This window comes from Phoxinus phoxinus (genome assembly GCF_949152265.1).
Source record: "Phoxinus phoxinus genome assembly, chromosome: 6".
In the NCBI taxonomy this organism is placed as follows: Eukaryota; Metazoa; Chordata; class Actinopteri; order Cypriniformes; family Leuciscidae; genus Phoxinus; species Phoxinus phoxinus.
The window spans coordinates 32,075,655-32,096,317 of record NC_136881.1 but is presented as its reverse complement, the minus strand read 5'-3'; the positions used below and the strand labels follow the sequence as shown (position 1 = coordinate 32,096,317).

At 37.7% G+C, this 20,663-nt stretch overlaps 1 protein-coding gene across 2 annotated transcripts; it reads left to right on the top strand.

Annotated features, from left to right (window-relative positions):
- The first annotated feature begins 353 nt into the window (after window positions 1–353).
- LOC307000721 (atrial natriuretic peptide receptor 1) lies at window positions 354–17,649 on the top strand. 2 transcript variants are annotated; one of them, XM_079616508.1, is made up of 27 exons: window positions 354–587; window positions 799–993; window positions 1,082–1,203; window positions 3,111–3,200; window positions 3,292–3,437; window positions 4,956–5,077; window positions 5,171–5,317; window positions 5,427–5,581; window positions 5,775–5,910; window positions 6,193–6,284; window positions 6,398–6,527; window positions 7,604–7,682; window positions 8,007–8,106; window positions 8,301–8,390; window positions 8,543–8,620; window positions 8,708–8,812; window positions 9,096–9,167; window positions 9,256–9,418; window positions 10,653–10,805; window positions 10,935–11,109; window positions 12,255–12,398; window positions 13,269–13,392; window positions 14,000–14,068; window positions 14,141–14,315; window positions 15,642–15,740; window positions 15,916–16,007; window positions 16,410–17,649. In XM_079616508.1, the coding sequence occupies exons 1-27, from the start codon at window positions 581–583 to the stop codon at window positions 16,455–16,457; spliced, it is 3,108 nt and encodes a 1,035-aa protein (XP_079472634.1). In that variant the 5' UTR covers window positions 354–580; the 3' UTR covers window positions 16,458–17,649. The 2 variants fall into 2 exon arrangements, 1 of the variants encoding a protein (XP_079472634.1); XR_013798069.1 differs by lacking the exons at window positions 13,269–13,392; window positions 15,642–15,740; window positions 15,916–16,007; window positions 16,410–17,649 and having other exon boundaries at window positions 14,141–14,208.
- The last annotated feature ends 3,014 nt before the right edge of the window (window positions 17,650–20,663 follow it).

Genomic DNA, 20,663 nt, shown 5'->3' with positions numbered 1-20,663 from the left:
ATTCTCGACCTGGCTGATTCTTTATCTATAATGAATGAATGTCCAACGTATACCTAATATTCTTCTTTCTATTTTTCTTTGAGACACATGAAGTTGGCAATCATACCAGTATATTTTCATTTACAGTTCTTACTTTCTTGCTATTAATAAATACGAGGAGAGCCATATGCTTACATTCACATTTAAAAAAAGAGCCCTTATGTATGTAAACAAAAAGCTACCCTATCACTCAAAGCATAGACAAACACTTATTTTTTTTTTGTCCAGACCTCATAGAGATGAGAATTCCCATAGACATCTGTAGACCAGTGTTTTTTTAAAGCTATAAACAAACGTCAGAGGAGCACCACAGCTTGAGATACAGAGCAGTATTAATGTGAGACCCTTGATTTACAGTCACTCTGGGGAGATCACTGATCTGGATGGCTGGTTTCAGAACTAAACCATATGGCCACAGTTTGCCACTGGATATTTTCCCATCCTCTAAACAGGTAGTTTCTGATGCAAGGTCCCTTTTTAAAAATTCGTTTGACTAATTTTGATCACCCTCTGGATTGAAGCTGGAATTATTCTTTTTGGAATGAGTAGTAAGTAGCCTACAGTCATTTCAGGTGTTATTAATTTTAACAAGCTCATTTAGTGTTCGTGGGATTTTACCACAGACAATGCTAAACTTAGATAAGATGTTTTCAAATATATACATACAGTAGTTTGCTTACATACTTTGTGAAATAGTTGTATGTACAAATATCTTTGTGCGTACTAAAATATGAATATGTTTCCTAATATGTCATCTAGAGTTACTGAAGCACATGGAGAGAGTTCCTGGCTTACTGCTCTTTTTGATGGCTCTGGTTCCTCTCAGTCTGGGCACCAGATTCACTTTGCTGATCTCCATGCCCAACACCTCCATTCCTTTCAGCGTTGGTCGGATTGGGGCTGGAGCTCTTGTCGCTATCAGTTCTGTAAATAAAAGTCCGGACCTACTGCAAGGTCAGTGAGCTATTTGTACCAAGTATAAAAGGAAGATGAGCAATATTTATCTATCGTCTTTAATGTGATGTTGAATGATTTGTGTCAGGGCATTATCTGGATTACCATTATGTGGACGATGAATGCAATGATCTACGTGGCCCAGGGAAAATCGTGGCACTTTACCATAAACACAAATACAGCGCTTTCATCGGACCGTCTTGCTCAAATGTACGTGGTTGCATTAGCATCATTTCCCAGACAGTTGAAGGTCAAAATTAAAGGGGTCATGACATGAGAAACCAAATTTGCCTTGATCTTTTGGTATATAAGAGGTCTTTGTACCATTAAAACGTCCTGCAAGTTTCATAGCTTAAGACGTCCTCCCCATTATAAACGAGTAATTTATTTAATCAAGCTCTAAATACAGCTCGTTCTGGATCCATGGTAAGAAGTGACGTCACGGTACGAAGTGACGTACCAGCGTTTGCATATGACCGCCTCCCCAGCACAAGACAACTACGCTTTAAGCGCAAGGCAACTACGCTCACTTCGTATCGTTGTCGCGCCCGCGCGCCGCGCGCCTCACAAGTGTTCAGTCGACGGACAGCGAGTGGGTCTGCTCTGTGTACAGGGAGATTACGACGCCGCAGATGTGCTGTTCCTGGCTGTGGACAAACAACATCTTTGAATACGCTGCGAAAGATCCAGTCGTCAGGGAAAAATGGATGCACTTTATTTTTTGCGGACGTCTCAGTCACGGCAGTGTTAGTTTAAGCGTTTGTTCTATACATTTTAAGAATGACTGTTTTGAGCTTTGCCAGAAAACTGTTGCTCAAAGATAAGTCCGTGCCGTCTATTCTGGGCTCAACAACGACGACGCAAACTGTAAGTAATGTATTTAAAACTTTAAACTACCTTTTAAATACGCTGAAAGATCCAGTCGTCAGGGAAAAATGGATGCACTTTATTTTTTGCGGACGTCCCAGTCACGGCAGTGTTCTATACATTTAAGGATGACTGTTTTGAGGAAAAAATCCCAATATGATGCTTGGCTTTGCCAGAAAACTGTTGCTCAAAGATAAGTCCGTGACGACTATTCTGGGCTCTACAACGACGACGCAAACTTACTTTTTACCATGGCTAATATAAACACATTTGTATAAGAGAATCTTGAAAATATGTCGCCTTTCTAGTAGGCCTACATGTGATAGAAAATTAAAAATGTTGCCTTTATCAATGCTGCATCTTCAAAGATGGCCTGTCTGTGCATGCATTTTTGTCCGTGGTACACCCTATCATTTCATTGGAATTAGTTAAATAATGTTAAACTGTTAGCAAATGAAGCTATAGGATAATTATGCAACAATAATCCGTTTTCAAGTGTCTCGGGTTAATTTTTTTTTATTAATTCAAAATAGTTTCACTTTCCATGTGGATACGGGCTGATCCAGTCTTCGTTGTTGTGGTGATGGTTCATTTTCCTCTGATTCCGGCTCAAACATAATAAGGTTTTATCATTGCAAGAGCCATCGCTTCGCATGCATCACCCGCTACTAAACAGTTACGCCGAATCCGCAAACGTTCTGGCTGGGGGCATTAATAATTGATGCATAGGCACTGACGTTAGCCAATCATAACAGTGGGCGTTAACACTGAACTCTTAAAGGGGAAACACCCCCAAAACAGACTGTTTGACTCAGAGGATGAGAAACAGGGTGGGAAAAAATCATAAATCACTACATTTTAAAAGTTTTTTGTAAAAAAAACTATAGTAATACTATAATTGCACCTAAGGGAACATAATAATAAAATAAAAAAAAACATGTCATGACCCCTTTAATACAAATTAAAATACAGCTAATTCAAACGGAACATGTCAGAAATAACAATCACTCACTTATTATATAATTACTCAGACAATGGAAGCTCAAATTAAGGTATTAATGTCTTCTACAAGCACACAGTTCCAATTAAAGCTTAAAATTGACTTTTAACGCATGAAGGGCTATCAAAAAGTAATTACAAAACTCGTTATAATCTTATTTGTCACAAGATATCATTAGAGGATTATTATAATGTTCGCTGCATGTGCAGGGAATGGAGTATTATCATTTGTTGCTAATTTTTTATTCAAGGTCTGTGCAGTGACTGCTAAACTAGCAGCTTATTGGAACATTGCTGTCATCAGTCCCGTATGTGCAGAGCAACAGTTTCTAGATAAGAAGGTCGGTTATGTTTCCATTAACATGCTTGTATCTGAAAATGCACTTGGCCTTTTGGTTGTTAAATGTTTCTTTTGGCCCCTTTTGAATTCAGGCCTATCCGACTTTAACAAGAGTGTTTGGACCTTTCACTAAACTAGGGGCTTTCTTTGTGGGAATCTGTAAACATTTTGGCTGGCAGCGCATAGGCATCATCCATGACAGCAAACCTACCTGGACTATTCCTGCCGAGGGGATCAAGTATGTAATATACCATGAAACTCAGAGTTTGTGGAATAATCTATGTATATTTACATTTATTTTACGCTGTATGTATTTACATTTACTATACCCTGCATGTACAATGTAAAAAAAAAAAATCATAATTTGAATGGTAAAAAATATGGTCAAACCCTGTTAATTGGTTGCCTTACTCTATACTGTGTAAATCTGTCAAGTAATTTTAAAGTGAGATACTGTGTAAAAGAACACCATCTTACAATTTACAGTGAAAAATCATAAATTGACAGAATTTTCTGTGACAGCTCATGTTTAATAGCTTTTCATTGATATTGTTTCTTTTAAGGCTTCTTGTGTTGTCAAATGAATGTTTATTGCATTCTTTATGTGTGTTACCATGATGGTGATTTGTATTTGTGTGTATGACACTGTGCATCTTACACATATTAGAATTTACATTAGCTTGTGGAAAAGCTGTTTATGATGAATTTTGATTCATGACATGCATGGCTTTCACTTTACTACCTGTGTTTTTAAGGTGTCTATCATAATGCTGCTGAACAGTAGTTATTTGTTAGTTTGTAGTAAGTAGTAGTAGTAGCTATTTAGTTATTTGGTATATTAACATTATTTTAGTTTATGAAATATAGGTCCACATGTTTTTTTTCGCAGTGTGAATTTGATTTAAATCTGTAAAATGTCAAATGTTTCTTACCATATAGGCTATACACTCCTAGGCAAAAAAAAAAACAAAAAAAAAAAAAAGAAAAAGAAAAGAAAAAAGGCCCAAAATGGCTAAATACTAAGCTTTTATTTGCCACAACCTATTGGTCAGAAAATGAGCAAAAAGCAAATGCACTACTTAACCAGCCATTGCTGTCTTTTTGGCAGAATATGGGAAGTTGTCTGTGCAGTGATGAACAATAAAACATGATTTACATGATAATAAGTGCATCTTTACCACAATGAAGCACAGAGGAAGAAGATGTGTCATTGTGTGGGGAACATTTTTAGCTGCTGGTATTGGTGAACTACTTCAATGTGAAAAGTCATTTAATGCTTTGGAGTATAGCTTCCCACTAATGAAAAGTGATCTAAAGAGGAATTATCAGATTTAATTTTTCAACAAAACAATGCTCCTGCCCAAATTGCAAAGACAACGAAGAAGTGGCTTGAGGAGAAATCCACCAGGCTCATGTTTTAGCTTTGGCCAGAGTCCAGGTTTTAACCCTATAGTGAATATTTGGTCTCAAATTGAACTCAGACGCACTGGGAGACATTTTTGCAACTACGCATGAACTGTTTAAAGCCATTAACATTGAGTGGAACAACACCGACTCTTCTAAAAAGCGGTCTGCAAGTTGGGAAAGGCTATTCTGCGCTAAGTGACTTACTGACCAGTGATTTGCGATTAAAATGGTTAAGACCATTACAAGTTTTGATACATATTTAGTTGCTATTATGACGTCAAGAAGTTAATTAAAAAAAATGGTTACCACTTTAATTAAAATTTCATTATTAAACCTCATTTCTTCAAAGGTATCAAGCAGAGCACAATAACATCACAGTGGCCAGGTATCAAGAGATCCATGGCTCTCTCTCCCAAGGGTCTTTATCCACCTGGTCCTGGATCTTAACTGAGATGGCTCAAGTCTCTCGCAGTAAGACAAATTCTGTTCTCACAAAAAGTGTGTTATCACAAGACCTGCGAGGAACTAAACAATGCAACCATTGTTTGTGTTTTCCCTGCTCAGTTATTGTGATATCAGCACATGGCAAGGTTGTCCGCAGCTTGCTTATTGAAGCTCACAAGAAAGGCCTGACTGACGGAGATTTTATCTTCTTTTGCTTCGAGCCGTACAAGCAAAAGGTCTTGTTTGGCAGTTTTGACTGGAAACAAGGTGTGTTGCGTAACCACAAAAGCAATGACTTTACTAATCTAATAAAATTAGGCATTACTAAATATGACGCCATTTTCTATTTATAGTGCATGGTTTTCTTCTTTCTCAGGTGATGAATATGACTCAGTGGCCAGGCAAGCTTATCAGGCTCTGCTTTTCCTGTCAGTGTATAAACCCAGTGATAAACGGTATCAGGCCTTCTCAGAGAATGTCACCAGAAGATCCAAAACAGACTTTGGCTATACATATGCTCCTACTGAAAAGGTTGGATTTTACATTATAGATATACACAAAGGTAGAGGCTGATGTCAATGATGCTATCAGTGTTTTGGTGCATATGGGGAAGCCGAATTCAGTGGCTTATGCGAAACCAGATGTCGATCTTATAGATGTGATGTTTTTAAATATAAAACTTAAAGATTATTTTATTATGAGTTTAACTGTTTTAATTTAACAGGTGTCAGTGCTAGCAGCCATAGCCCATGATACTGTCTGGCTGTATGCCCAGGCATTAAACGAAACTTTGGCAGAAAATGGAAACCCATATGATGGCTTGGCCATCACTAAACAAATGTGGAACAGGACGATAACAGGTTTGTAGAACTTAAACTAGATCTATTGATTCACATTTGGGTATAGTGAACACTGCAGATTTGTAATAATGAAATCTTTCCCAAGCCTCAAGATTGTATGTGTAAGCTGATAACAATATGAGTTATAAAGTACATAGCCTATTTCTAGTTTGGGTTTGTTGACGGGGTATTGAGAATTCTCTTTACTACACCAATGATTCATGTAATTTCCTATTGTAAATAAAATTGCCACCAAGGTGACAGGATTTCATTATGGTACATGCTTTGTGAATTATTACACAGGTATCCAAGGCGATGTAACCATTGATGCAAATGGAGATCGTGAGTTAAACTACATGATGAAGCAGATTCAAGATAGTAGTAACCAGAGTCAGGTGAGATACTGCCATGCTCACTACTTATATCGACTGTAAGCGAAACCAATGGAAGCCATGCTCTGCTATTCTGAATTACATTTGTCAAATGAGTCATTGGGTTCTCCACACAGGTCATTGCAAACTATTTTGGGACATATAAGGCAGTAAAAGGGGTTCACATCAGCTGGCCTGGAGGACGGACAACTCCTCCCAAAGACTCTCCAGATTGTGGCTTTCGAGGGGAACTCTGCATCAATCTAGGTATTGAGCAATCCAGGCTCATTGCAAAAACAAAACAAAAAAAACAACGTGTCTGTGTGTCAGAATCATTATTGACAGCCCTTACTATCACATACTGTATATCAAATCAAACCCTAAACCTTAACAATAGTGTTAAAGAAAGAAAAGGTGACATAAAAATGCATTTTCTAAAAGCAACCATGCATTTTAGCTTGCTTCTACAAGTCTTAGAGCTCTTTTATCGTGACCTTTGTTTCACAGGACGTCACAATGTATTCATTTACAAATCAAGCACTTTGTTAAACATGTTTTGAGGTCATTACATAGTATTGTTCAAGAAACCACATGAAAATAAGTCTTTATTAATCAATAATCTTCTGGAAACATCAGTTAATAGTATGTCAAAGTTTTTGAGAGTTTTGTAAAAATGTATAGACACATTTTTCCTAGGTTGGTTTTGGGACTTTCATAGCTTCAAGGTTGTTGAATGTATTTCACTATTGACTCACTCTTCACTAATTTGTAAAGTGTATGTGTGCTAATAACTCAAAGCAACATGATAAGAAGCTTGGAAGGGTTTTCATGTGGTTATTGCTTATCAACTTCTTCAAGGGGCCAGTCAGAGGCCATAGTCTAGTAACTTTGTTTCCAGTAGGGGGCACCAAAACCCCACCTTTGCTCTTCACATCAGTGGATTCACACCCCACCATCCAGCCGTTGTTTTCCCACCCCTTTATTTTCAGTTTTTGGCACACTCGCTTTGATTAAAAAAGGAGGAACAAATCTTGAATAATGTACTATTGCCTGCAAGACCCAAATGTCCAACTGAACGGCAATATAGATTTCTCAGCTATTCACTGACTGAATCTCCCCCAAGCTAACAGGTCGAAGCAATAAAGTGAGGACAGTCTTACGCAACCATATATAATCCTTTTATCAGAATTCTGAAAAGGTGATTGTTTCATATTGCATTCCTACAGAATTACCCTTGGCGGCTTTAAGTCTTGCTGTATCGTACTTCTATAAATGGACGTAGTTGGAGTCAGCTTTAATCACACAGCAGACCTGCAGATTACAAATGTATGTTTTATTTTCAGAGAGAAAATTGTTGATTGCTTTGGGGATTATTGCTGGCTTGGTGGCTGCAGGAACGCTTGCAATCTGTGTCCAATACAGGTAATAGTCAAAGTGTATATTTTTCACTGCTCTTAAGCTTTAAGATTTCGCCTTCAAAACTGCTGAACCGTTAATCATCGAAATGAGATAATTTGAATAAATAAGATGTATATACTTTATTTTTCTGTTCCAAGTGATGTTTTTTTTTTTTTTTTTTTTTTTTTGCCAGTTACACCAATTTTTTTTTTTTGGATGTTAGATTTGCATGTTATACACTTATGTTGAAACTTTCTTTTAATTTGAAAGTTCATGAATTCCAGACTTAATTCAGCTAAAACGTTTGAGCTGATGTCCAACAATGCAGGCCTATATTTTTATTACCAGGAAGTACAAACTCCAAGAGGAATCCTCCAAGATGTTGTGGAAAGTCAATGCTGATGATGTCATCATGATGAAGCATCACTCCTCAACCGTGCCAGCAAAGGTTTTGAAATGATTCAATGCGTCATATGGGGATTAAGTATCTCTTCCGGCCCACAGTTTACTTTATTTTGTCATTCAAGTGTGTGAACTCATATATAAGTAGTACATGCATAAGTACTAATAGTGTAGGGCAGGAATAATGAATTAATTGAATCTATTACTTTAATAATAGGCTCTCCTCTTTTTTTGGCTCAGTCCCACAGTTCCAAAACCATTCAGGCTTCTTTGGAATCTATCATAAGCAGCATGCAAGACAAGCCATCAGCACAAACCGCAGTCTACAAAGTGAAGTATCTTTTAGTGATTAAACATTGACGTCACTGTATTGTGACATGTACAAGACAAATTATGCTACAAAACATTGGTTATGATTTAGTTGCCTTGTAAATCTATTCATAGTTAATTTAATTGAATTATTTTTTTCCTTTCTTCTTTAGGGAACAATTTGTTCTGTTTGCTTTCTGAATTTAAGAAGCACTCATCTGAACAGCGAGCTGTTGGCGGAGCTCAAACTGGTGAAATCTGTTTAAAGCATTGACAAATATTGATTCGTAGTCTGTCACAACAAAACTATGACACCTCTATGGGTGTATGTGTTTCAGTGCAGAGATCTGACCCACTATAACCTTTGTAAATTTATTGGAGCGTCCCTGGAGACCCATCAACCCTTCGTCCTTACGGAGTACTGTCCTAAAGGAAGTCTGCAGGTGCTATTGCACAACACTAAGATAATTGTTTCTTTTCTGTTCAGCTTGGGAAATGGCATTTTCAAACCATGCATTGCCTCAGGGTTTCCCTATGGGTTTTTAATAATGGCAGTTTTGGATTTATGAATAAAATAAGTGTATCTAACTGGATTCTAGTTGTAGTCCTACAACCTTGCAAAATACATGACAACTTCAATAATGTCAGAATGACAATGTGAGGATGGTTTCTTATTATTTTACTAAAAGCCATTGTAACAAAAGGTTTTGTCCCCAAACTTTGCAGGACATTTTGAAGAATGAGTCGATCAAGCTGGACTGGACTTTTAAGTATTCCCTCATGCTAGACATTGTAAAGGTCGCTGTGTCGTTGTCTTATAGTCTAAAAAGATTTTGCTGACAGTAGAATATAAAACAGTGATGGATAAATTTGGACTCTCTTGTAGGGCATGGACTATTTGCACTGGAGTCCCCTGCACTGTCACGGTCACCTCTCATCATCGAGCTGTGTGGTGGACAGTCGCTTTGTCCTGAAGGTCACTGATTTTGGACTTAACGCTCTGAGGTGCTCAGACTCAGAGCAGAGCCCTGGATCTGACCCCTGGACCGGTAAGCTGGAATTGAGGAACTTCTGAAAAATGCATTTCCACCAAGTTTTTTTTGTTGAAAAAAGAGAGAGTGAAAAAGTAATAATTGGTTTAGAGTTCAATACATTAAACACATAATTGTTTTGCACACATATATGCAAACAGAATTGTATAGGTTTAGGCTGGATTCCAAATGCGTTTTTTTTTGGGCATTTCGGGAAGGGGACGCCAATTGTAGGGGTGTACAGTACCAAGCGAAAGTGAACATTTGCATAGAGGGTATGTGCGTGACGTCACCTTCGGCCGGTGTGACTGTGGTTACGCTCACTAAGTGGCAAAAAGACTGAGTGGCAGCATTTGTTTTCAGCGTGAATGCTGTGAAGAGCACACAAAATGCTTCTAAAATGGGACAGAGCTTTGCGATTGACTGTACAACTACATTTGACAAGAAATCAGAGGTATATTTTTACAGACTGTCGAAAGCTACAGAACAGAGAAGCAAATGGATCGCTGCAATTCATAGAAACAACTGGACTCCAGGCAGCGAAAGGTGGATTTGCAGTTATCATTTGATGTTAATATGCTAAATTTAGGGGTAAAATCATATTGCATTGTTATATATTGTATTGACACGAAGGGCCCTTCCACAAGTCCGTTAGTGAAAGTCATATGATAGTCACATTGAGGAAGTCATTTTATCGATCATGGTCATGTGACCTAGGATGACAAGTCCTCACAACTCATAGCTGGATGGCGTGCTAACTCATAAACATAATACTTCAAGTTTTTTTTTGCGATATTTTAAAAAAACATCACTTAGTGTGATTTTTAAGCTGTTTTTTTATCATCATGGGGACCAAGGACAGGGACTTCTGATATTGCCTCTTTGTGTGGACATTGTGTCCCCATAACGTAGGGTTTACCACCATACCAACACACACACACACACACACACACACACACACACACACACACACACACACACACACACACACACACACACACACACACACACACACACACACACACACTGATGTAAGAACAGATAATGGTAACATTACAGGTTGTTCGCTTCACCAAGTGTGTTCCAAACGGATACATTGTGACGCACAAGTGCCCCGCTCCCTCCAAATTCCCTACTTCAAAGGTTCTGCCCTTCGGAGTGAGTCAGGCATAGGGATGCTCACTTGCCATAGGAATTCACCCTCAGTAACATTTAGTCAGTTCTGTCAATGAATATGCGTTTGCATTTTAAGCACTGCTATGGAGGGCACCAGAGCTGCTGAGGCAGTCCATGGCTGCTAATGGCACTCAAAAAGGGGACGTCTACAGTTTTGCCATTATCGCTCAAGAGGTGATATATCGCAGAGGGCCTTTCTACATCCCCAACAGTCACTTCAGTGCTAAAGGTACGACAATACTCTCCAACAGCCTCTCTCCATAATCCCTTTTCTGTTATTAAAGCCACTCTTCGTAACATAAAGTACACCACTGCAGATGGACACCTGTGAAGGACTCTCTCCCTGTCTGTTTTTCAGAGATTGTGGAAAGGGTCAGGGCGGGGGGCTGTAGCCCACTGAGGCCGCACATAGACCAAGCGAAGTGTGTAGAGGAACTGGAGGGTCTCCTGGTCAGCTGCTGGAGAGAGAAACCTGCGGAGAGACCAGACTTCTCATTTCTCAGGACTGCCATCAAAAAAAATTGTCCTAATGGGTCAGTTATGAAGCAAGACATAGATCTCTACGTGTCATTGTCTAGATTTCTTTTGTTGTCTGAAATAGTTAATTTACAGAATTATTGGAATAATAATAATTTGGTCACACTTTAGATTAGGGTCCAACTCTCACGATTAACTACGACTTTTGCCTCAATAGACTCATAATTGCTGCTTATTAATAAGGTAGTTGTTAAATTTAGGTATGGAGTAGGATTATGGTCATGCAGAAAAAGTTCTTCTTCTTCTTCTTCTTCTTCTTCTTCTTCTTCGTGTTGTTGCTGTTGTTAACATTATTAATAAATAAATAAAAAATAAAGAAAACCTCATCAGGACTGACATATTAATGCATTTTAGTCTGGGACTAGGTTTAAGCCTGGTCTGTGAAACCGGGCAAAAAAAAAAAAAAAAAAACAGTTTAATTGCCAACTTACAGTTGGTACTTGCATACACAACCCAAAACAAAGAGAACCACTTCTGACTTATATGTCAGACGGTTCCTCTGCGGACTGCACTTTTATTTGAGTTTCTGTTGAAACAATCTTCCCCACGTGCAGAGTGTGATTCTCAAGGGAAGTCAGTGTTTACATTGAGATAAGTCTGATTAAAGGCACATTAATAAACAAGCAGTGCTGAGACACCAGACATGTCCAGCTATCTCTCCCTTCCAATCCAATTCTGTCTTGATACTGTAACAGTTGCACATTCTTCCTCTCTGTGGTTGTTTCAGTTTTATAAATGAGGGTAGTTGTGACTAACGAGCACTTTTGAGGTAATGAAGAAAAACAGGGCAGGGACTCAGAGGATCATTAATTACATTTACAAATGACAGTGCTTAATCAGGTAGACAAACAAACAAGATATGAGCACTCTGGGGACCAGAGACACACACAACCCAGCGAGCACCGAGTCTCGTGAGAACAACACTGTCACGACGTTAAACATTTATACTGGCCTTAGAGGAGCAAGGGTGAGAGAAAGACAGATTAAAAGAGCAATTGTGTTACAGTATGTGTACTGTATTTTGATAATAATTATTTTGCATGAATGGCCCTTTAAGAATTGCTACTGCTTCTTTATTGTGATAGTACTAAAGCTATAATAGTAATAATATTAAATGCTGATCGTTTGTGTGTGTTCACAGGGGGTCTGAGAACATTCTGGATAACCTGCTGTCCCGTATGGAGCACTATGCATGTAATCTTGAGGAGATAGTTAGTGAGCGTACCGCTGAACTTCAGGAAGAGAAGAAGCGGGCAGAGGGGCTACTCACGCAGATGCTGCCACGGTAATGCTCCAGATTATAACCAAAAAGATGCATGGAAATCCTTTTCCTTTTTACACTTCCTTGATTTACAATCTCATGCTGTGGTTAGGAATGGAGGCATATAAATCATGGGGTTACCATTGCGCCAACTGATGTTTTACCTAATTCGTAAAAGAAAATGTGCATGTAGGGCATGAAGCAAAGCCGATGGTTGGCCATTGGCCAATGACAACTTGTCGTTGAGCATCTTTTGTCCTATTTTTGTGTGGTATGTTCTACACCGTTGACACTAATTGAACCCCTATTGGCAGCTCTTCATGGATTGAGCATATTGAATAACTCTGATTGTCTGCTTAGCTTAGTCAACCAGTACACAAGATGAAACATGGAAGTGAGAAGCATGCAAATGACAAAGTCAAGAGGGCATATTTTAATCCAAGTCTTCTGAATAAACATAGATCAACGTGATACCTACATAGAGTACATCAATTATGGTAAACGAAGGCTCAACCACATTCTTTATGCATAAGATCCAGTAAGGTTTGAGATTGAGTTTCTGTTTACCATTTGGGTTTTGAAGATATAAATGAAAAATTTGGAATGATATGAGGGTGAGTTAATAATGACAAAAATGTCATTTTTGGGTTTAACACCTACAGTAGTTAAACTGAATGCTTAGTGAACATGCTTTTGTGTTGACATACTGTACGCAAAAGTGGCACAACTGTTCAGTGAATTCGTCTCCAACACTTCAGTTAGTGTTACTAAAAACTCGCTTGCACCTGGCCTAACGACAAGCCTACGTGACCAGACCAGTGATCAACATCACCAAGGCCTCCACTTGAAACCTGCCTTTGAAAAGTGCCTGTCTTTTTCCCCTCATATTTATAGATCTGTAGCTGCTCAGCTCTTAGCGGGAAAGACAGTGAGAGCAGAGACCTACGACTGTGTCACCATCTATTTCAGTGACATTGAAGGCTTCACAGCCATGTCAGCATCCCTCACGCCAATGCAGGTGATGAAAGACACCAAGACTCAAACAGCATCTCGGAGAGTTTCTGCCCGGTGCATTCTAAGCAGGCTTGGCTGCATTTCGAAAACATTTCACAGAAATGTAGATCCTATGTGGGGTCATTTGAACTAACTTCGATCCTATTTTGAAAAATACTTATGTCCAGAACCATTTGGGCAGGCTTGAGGAGCTGCTGACTTGAGTTGTCTAAGACTTTGAAAGTGTTTAACAATGTGTGTGTGTGTGTGTGTGTGTGTGTGTGTGTGTGTGTGTGTGTAGGGGTCTGTTGTAAGATCAAATACCCACATAGTAAGCTCTGGAATGGGTCTCACATGTCCTATGAGAGCTCCTGACATTACTAGATCACATGGCTCAAGTGCTGAAAACTCCTCTCTGTCACGAATATCAGGCTTCTGTTAGCATAGCTGTTGGCTCGCTAGCTCGTCTGAGTCTTAAAGTGGAAATAATACATTCACATGAGGCTATATGTGGACCATACTAAAGCCCACAGCTGAACCACAACGGAAAACTATTGTCACCTTACTGAAACTTTGATCTTTGTATCCATAAGCTGACTTTAAACCGGCCGCACTCGTTCCCTTTCCTGTAGGTCGTGAACGTGCTGAATGATCTGTACACATACTTCGACAATATCATTGACAACCACAATGTTTATAAGGTACGTAATATGAATGCCTCACTGCTTCATTGTAGGTTATTGGTTGCTTCATGTTTCCTTGGCTGTATCCAGGTGGAAACCATTGGCGATGCCTACATGGTAGTGTCGGGCCTGCCTATAAGAAATGGAGACGAACATGCAAAAGAAATAGCCAGAATGTCGTTGGCTATAGTGCAGGGCATGAGGAGCTTCCACAGTCCACACGTACCAGAGCAGCAGCTGAGGGTCCGCATTGGAGTCCATTCAGGTAATAACTGGATGTTGACAGCTCTTTGGCTGGGCAATTCTTGTATATTCCTCGCCTGAAATAAAATAAATTTACTCAGGATATGAGTGTACTTTGGTACTGGGTAGTAATTTATGTTACTGTATATAACAAAAGAGTAAACCTTCATGAACACATTTTTTTTTTGTGCTCTTCTACTAAAATATGAACTAGTATCAGTGGTGCTCAACCTTAGCAGTAGTTCAAGAGCTAGTTTGGTCAATTTTTTTTGTCTGCAAGAGCCACATTTGAAAAATTCCCTCATGTTCCACCACAACTTGGTACATGGAAAAAAATAGCTACTCAAAAGTTGCCACTCAACTTTGAGTGTTCAGTACGCCTCTCATATTTCCACTTGATTTAAAAATGTGAAAAATGTGTACTATTCAAAAGTTTGGGGGTAGTAGGATTTTTTTTATGCAATAAATTAATTGTATTCAACTAAGCATCAAACTGATCAAAAGTGGCAGTAAAGACTTTTACATTGTTTCAATCAATCACTCAATCAATCAATCAATCAATCAATCAATCAATCAATCAATCAATCAATCAATCAATCAATCAATCAATCAATCAATCAATCAATCAATCAATCAATCAATCAGTAGATAAATGCAATTCTTTTGAACTTTCTGTCAATTAAAAAAAACTGTGATAATAATGAGCCCCCAGCAGCAAATCATCATATTAACATTTCTAAAGGATCATGTGACATTGAAGACACTGAAGCTTTTCCATTACATGAATAAATTACAATCTAAATATATATTATAGAAAAAGTTCCTTTAAATTGTATATTTTTTTGACAATATTTCACAATCTCAATATAGTATAGGAAACAAATGTTGTGCATTGTTATCTACAGGTTTGAGAGACTACCTCTCATAGATATATTTGATTATGACTTGTTATTTATTCAAAAGGTTTATACAGTACATTTCATTTCTTCTCTTCTCTCTCTTGCCTTTTTCAGATGTGTTTTCAATAGAAAACCAATGACGCATTTGTATATTCATTCTGATTGGTTAATTTACGCATTAGAGGAGTGTTTACGCTGTCAGCCGCTCTGGCATTTATGCCGAGATTCCAACATGCCATCTTGTTTTATGACACATATAAGAAACATTCAAATAAATGACATCATTGTACACTATATTACATAACACCATCATTAAAGAGGTGATTTATGCACGCAAACCGTACTACTGTGATAGAGAAATAGAAGAAACTTTATTTGAAATGTGTTTGTTAGAGGTTGAAGAAAAATGCAGAATCATAAAAAAAAAAAAATCATATTGCTTGTTACAGGGCCTTGTGTCGCAGGGGTTGTGGGTCTGAAAATGCCACGCTACTGTTTATTTGGAGACACTGTGAACACGGCCTCCAGGATGGAGACATATGGATTACGTAAGATCACTCATGAAGGATGTGCCGACAGTAGATTAGTAAAATGTCAGCGAAGAATTTCAAATGAAACGTGATTGACGTTGCATGATCTTGCCAGCTGCCTCGACCATAGCACATTTTTAACACACGTAATAGTGTAGACAGGTATCATAACGTTATACTTTCCCCTCTCCAGCACTGAAGATCCATGTGAGCAGTTCCACCAAGTCTCTCCTTGACACTTTCAGGACTTTCCGCTGTGAACTGCGAGGTGACATTCACATAAAGGTACTGCTGTCACTTTTGACATTCACCTCCGAAAACACCATCTCGGTTTAATCTCGCCCGTCTTACCACGTCACAACAATCCTATTCGCTCTACTGGTTCTTTTCACACGTATTTATTTTAGGATTGGTGCTTCAACATTGCTTGCGCTAACAGTGAAAAATCCATTGTTACACAGCCATAATGTAATAAAATGACATCATAACTACAATCAAGGATGTAAACATTGATATCTGAAAAGTTATTTATACATAGCAACACAATTTCAGAAAGAGTGGACATATTTAGTCGGTAACGTGCCACAGCTGGCAAGGACCTATAAATAGATCTCAATAGTTTATTCTTGACAATACGTTTTCAAAGCTTCGGAACTGCTTTCACCTCCCTGTTCTCTTCCATTTCAGGGAAAGGGCTGGGTGAGGACATTCTGGCTTTTGGGAGAGGACCACTGAAACAGACGTCCCACTTCATTTTTGTTTTTGTCTTTAAATGCTGAAAAAAAGTCTGTTCATTTTTATTAGAGCATACTACACTATATCTCTAATGTTACTTTGTTTTGCGTGTTTGCAGTGTTTTAGTTCAATTAGCAAATTTCTAGGTACAGTTTGAGGGCGGAAATATTCTTTAATGTTTTGTAATATATATATATATATATATATATATATATAATGCTTTTTTATTGCATTTAGGCTGGATTTATTTTATCAAAAATACAGTAAAACAGTCATATTTTGAAATATTGTTGTGCCTTTTTTCTATTTTAATTCTATTTACTCCAGACTTTTCACAAAATTCAAAACACTTGTGTTGAGTTTTGTGGAAAAAGTTATCCGTTTTCCCCCAGGATTCTTTAACCCTTAAACACATACTGGGTCTTTAGTGACCTCGGACATCATTCACTACCCTCGTCCTCATACAATTTTTAAAGTTAGACATTCGTCAATCAATTCATTATAAACAATATAACAAGAAAACAATATATAAAAGAATGCCTGTTTTCCCGTTCATTTCTTTTGTACAAATTGTCAAGGGTCGCTAACGACACGAGGTGTGTAACAGTGCAAGTATATTTTTTCAGCACAACAATAAATTAATCTTTAATGACTGAATAATGCAATTCACATTTAAATTATTTCCCAAGGTGGCAATGTCTGACACACAATGATGAAGTAACGTTTCACTCGTAGTTACCACAGGCAGAAAAAAACTCGCCAGAAAAACGTGAAATGGCTCAGCGATTTACTGCAGAAGTACTGAACACATTCAAATATTAGTGTCATGTCACTTGATGGTGGATCTGGTGAAGAAGCTGTCAGAGATCAACATTTTGATTTTGAAGATGTTGAAAATGATAGTTTTGAGAATACATGTGAAAACTCGCCAAATTTGAATATCGTGCAAAAGTTCATTTATTTCAGTAATTCAACTAAAAAGGTGAAACTAATATATTATATAGACTCATTACATGCAAAGTGAGATATTGCAAGCCTTTATTTGTTATAATTTTGATGATTATGGCTTACAGCTTATGAAAACCTTTTCACAATATTCTAATTTTGAATTTGGGGTTTTCATAAGCTGTAAGCATTGTTGAAAGGGACTGTCCACATCGGCATTACTCCTTTCTTGCTCTCTGGTCACATTTATCACACAGGTCATTTGATGTAATTGATGTGTGTCTTGTTATGGGGAAAATAAAAAGGATATGATTTAGGTATATTATCATTGTGTTGTCTGATCTTTTAGATGTCTGCTCTTTTAGAGTTAAAAGGAAACTTCTCTGTCTTTGCCAGAATTTGTTTCTGCAGATTATCTTTAATTCCAATACAAACATCTCAAGAGATGAAGGCTTTAAATCTTTAAACTGCATTTAGAATTTTTGTTCAAAGTTTTAAGATTTAAAAATATGTGATGTTGAAAAGATAAATTCGGGATTGAAACTGATTAAAGTAAAGCAGGAACAAGGGTTTTTGTGATATTTCAGGCTTTGACAAAAGCCTGAAATATTGTAACTTTGCCAACTGATTTTCTCCAACAAACTCGCATGGCAGTTCGTAACTGTTATACATTTTGACGAATTGGCTAATTTGTATTAACGTTCATGCGTACTTTCTTCTTCATATAAGTTGTATATGTTGCCATTCAAATACATTGTATGAATTAGCCTAATATGGAATGGCCACCTCCTAATATAGTACACAAAATTGGGTTGATTTTCTGACAATAAATTGAATGGAAATGGGTACAATTGGCATGGTAATAAGTATGACAATGTTGTATGTTTGGTCTTGGCGGAATAGATGCTATGCTGCTGCTGCTTTTATTGCTGCTGCAGAGCAAGTACGGGACTTGCTACTGCCAATACATACATAACACGCTGCTGTGAGCAAGTAAGAGATGCTAATGCTGTACAATATAGCGTACGTAAGTTACCCGTAGCAGATCTATACAGGTGGTGCTGGGGAAGGTGGAGGGTTTCTGAAGCGCGCTGCACTGCTAGGCAAATGCTATAGTATTTGAAGATTGAGCAGCGAGCTCAGTGGTTACTGATATGGCAGGAACCAATCAGCTGCGCCCTATAGATAACAATGTGATTATGAAAAGGTGAGTAAAATGACCTATTACTTATTAGCCTGCACCATATGTTTCATGTCAGAACTCTTTATTTCAGTTCAGAAGAGATCCCAAAATCAAGTATTGGGACTCTAATATCTTATGAATATTTTATCTATATCACTTAAAAAGGCAAAGACTGTTGGTGTCCGTCCGTCCGCACCCCCCCCCCCCACCCCCCCAAAACAACACACACACACACACATTTTTACCTTCATACCATTTTATTCTGGTTGGTGGGCCTTTAGTGCAATTGTGTAGTATAATGTTCATGTTAAACATAAAATAAATAATGTTGCACATGTTTTTCTTGTGTTTTGTTGTTGTTGTTGTACTTATGCCATTCACTGACATACATTTGCGCATACCGGTAGCTTTTGGACATTGGAATGATTTAAAATACACAAATTATGTTTGGAAAAGATTCCAAAATCTTGTATTTTCTTGTATATCCATTCATGAACGCTTAATAAAAATAAAAATTCCTCATGAATACTTTATTTATATCACTTAAAGGTACAATGTGAGCTCCTGCAGAATGCAATGATCATCATGTTTGTCTTGTAATTCCTTTCTAGCTCAGGTTGCTGCCTGCTTCCTGCAATATAGTATATAATATATCCCTTAAGTGTCACCGGCACTCATCCAAGACCACTTTAGCAATTTCCCTCCGGTTAAGATTCTTGTCACGGAAGCTGGATCAGTGTCCTCTGAGAGGTGCTTTCTTGCCATGAGCCACGACCCGTGATCTGTTTTACGAATATAAAGTGCTGATGGGGTAACTTCCTCTTCACGATCACCCTGTTGTGTCGGTGGTCAGTGTTGTTATAAGCAACATACAGGTCATGTTTACAGTAGAAGCGGTTCGTGCAGAATGTTTTCTTTGGCCTTTTGCCTGGTTGGCACTGGCGTGCTGTGGACAGTCATTGGCTGGATGAGGAATAATAGGCGGGGTTAGTTCATATTGTATGAGACGGGCCTGTGCTTTCCTCGCTGACCTGTGACCGGCACCGCTAAAGTCCCATCAATCACCGGGGACTGTCAATGTCTCCCTGCTGAGCACTCAACAATCATGTGTTTGTTTTATTTTGTGATGACCCTGATAAGCTGCTGCTGCGAGTGGCTTTAAATACTTGATGCAGATCATTGTTCTTACTATGTAGATGCAACTGAACAGGAGAGTTTTAACCTAAACATCCTGGAGCAGATTGAAGGATATCCTGCTTTCTTCAGCCGGTAAAAGACAAAGACTGTCAATGTTATTGTGAAAAAAGAAAACAGATATATATTTTATGTGCATTTAGTTTCAAGCTTTCATTGTTGCTTCAATAAGATACATCTATAAAAGCAGAATAACACATATGGTAAAACGAGGTTTTAAAAATTGACCACAAAAAAAAGATTAAATACACTCTTTCCCTGATTAAATAGATTTTTTTAATCAAGAAAGCTTTTAACCATTTATTTTTATACAAATTAAGTTGTTCCATTAATACTTAATAAAAAGTTATACATAGTTTTGATCTTCATACATTTTTTACCATATTTTGTTTTCTGTAAGGTGGGCCTTTTGTCATATTGTACCCTATAATGCACATGCTAAACAACCCATTTTAAGTACTGTAACATTTCTTATAATGCATTATAATACATTATACTTTAACTATGGAATTTTATAGTCACATTATAGGTGGTGATACAATTATTTATCAAAATATATAATGGAATACAATGTGTATTTTAAGATATCTACGGTATTAGATACACATTTATATTGCGATAGACAGACATATATACAGTCGTACTCAGAATTAATGGCACCCCTGGTAAATATGATCAAATCCGGCTGTAAGAAATAAATCTGCATTGTTTATCCTTCTGATCTTTTATTTAAAAAATTGCCAAAATTCTTTGAGAATATGAAAGTTGGGGGGAAATCACATTATGAAATAAATGTTTTTCTCCAAAACACGTTGGCACATCAGCATGTGCAACAATGTAATACAGGCTGTGGTTACCTTCAATGAATTCTGCTGATTTATAGT

What these genes read in the sequence shown, in the direction of transcription:
- LOC307000721 (XM_079616508.1), top strand. An exon ending in ATTCCTGCCGAGGGGATCAA is followed by an intron (nt 3,438 to 4,955) that starts GTATGTAATATA and finishes ATTTCTTCAAAG; the next exon opens with GTATCAAGCAGAGCACAATA. An exon ending in CCGCATTGGAGTCCATTCAG is followed by an intron (nt 14,316 to 15,641) that starts GTAATAACTGGA and finishes TGCTTGTTACAG; the next exon opens with GGCCTTGTGTCGCAGGGGTT.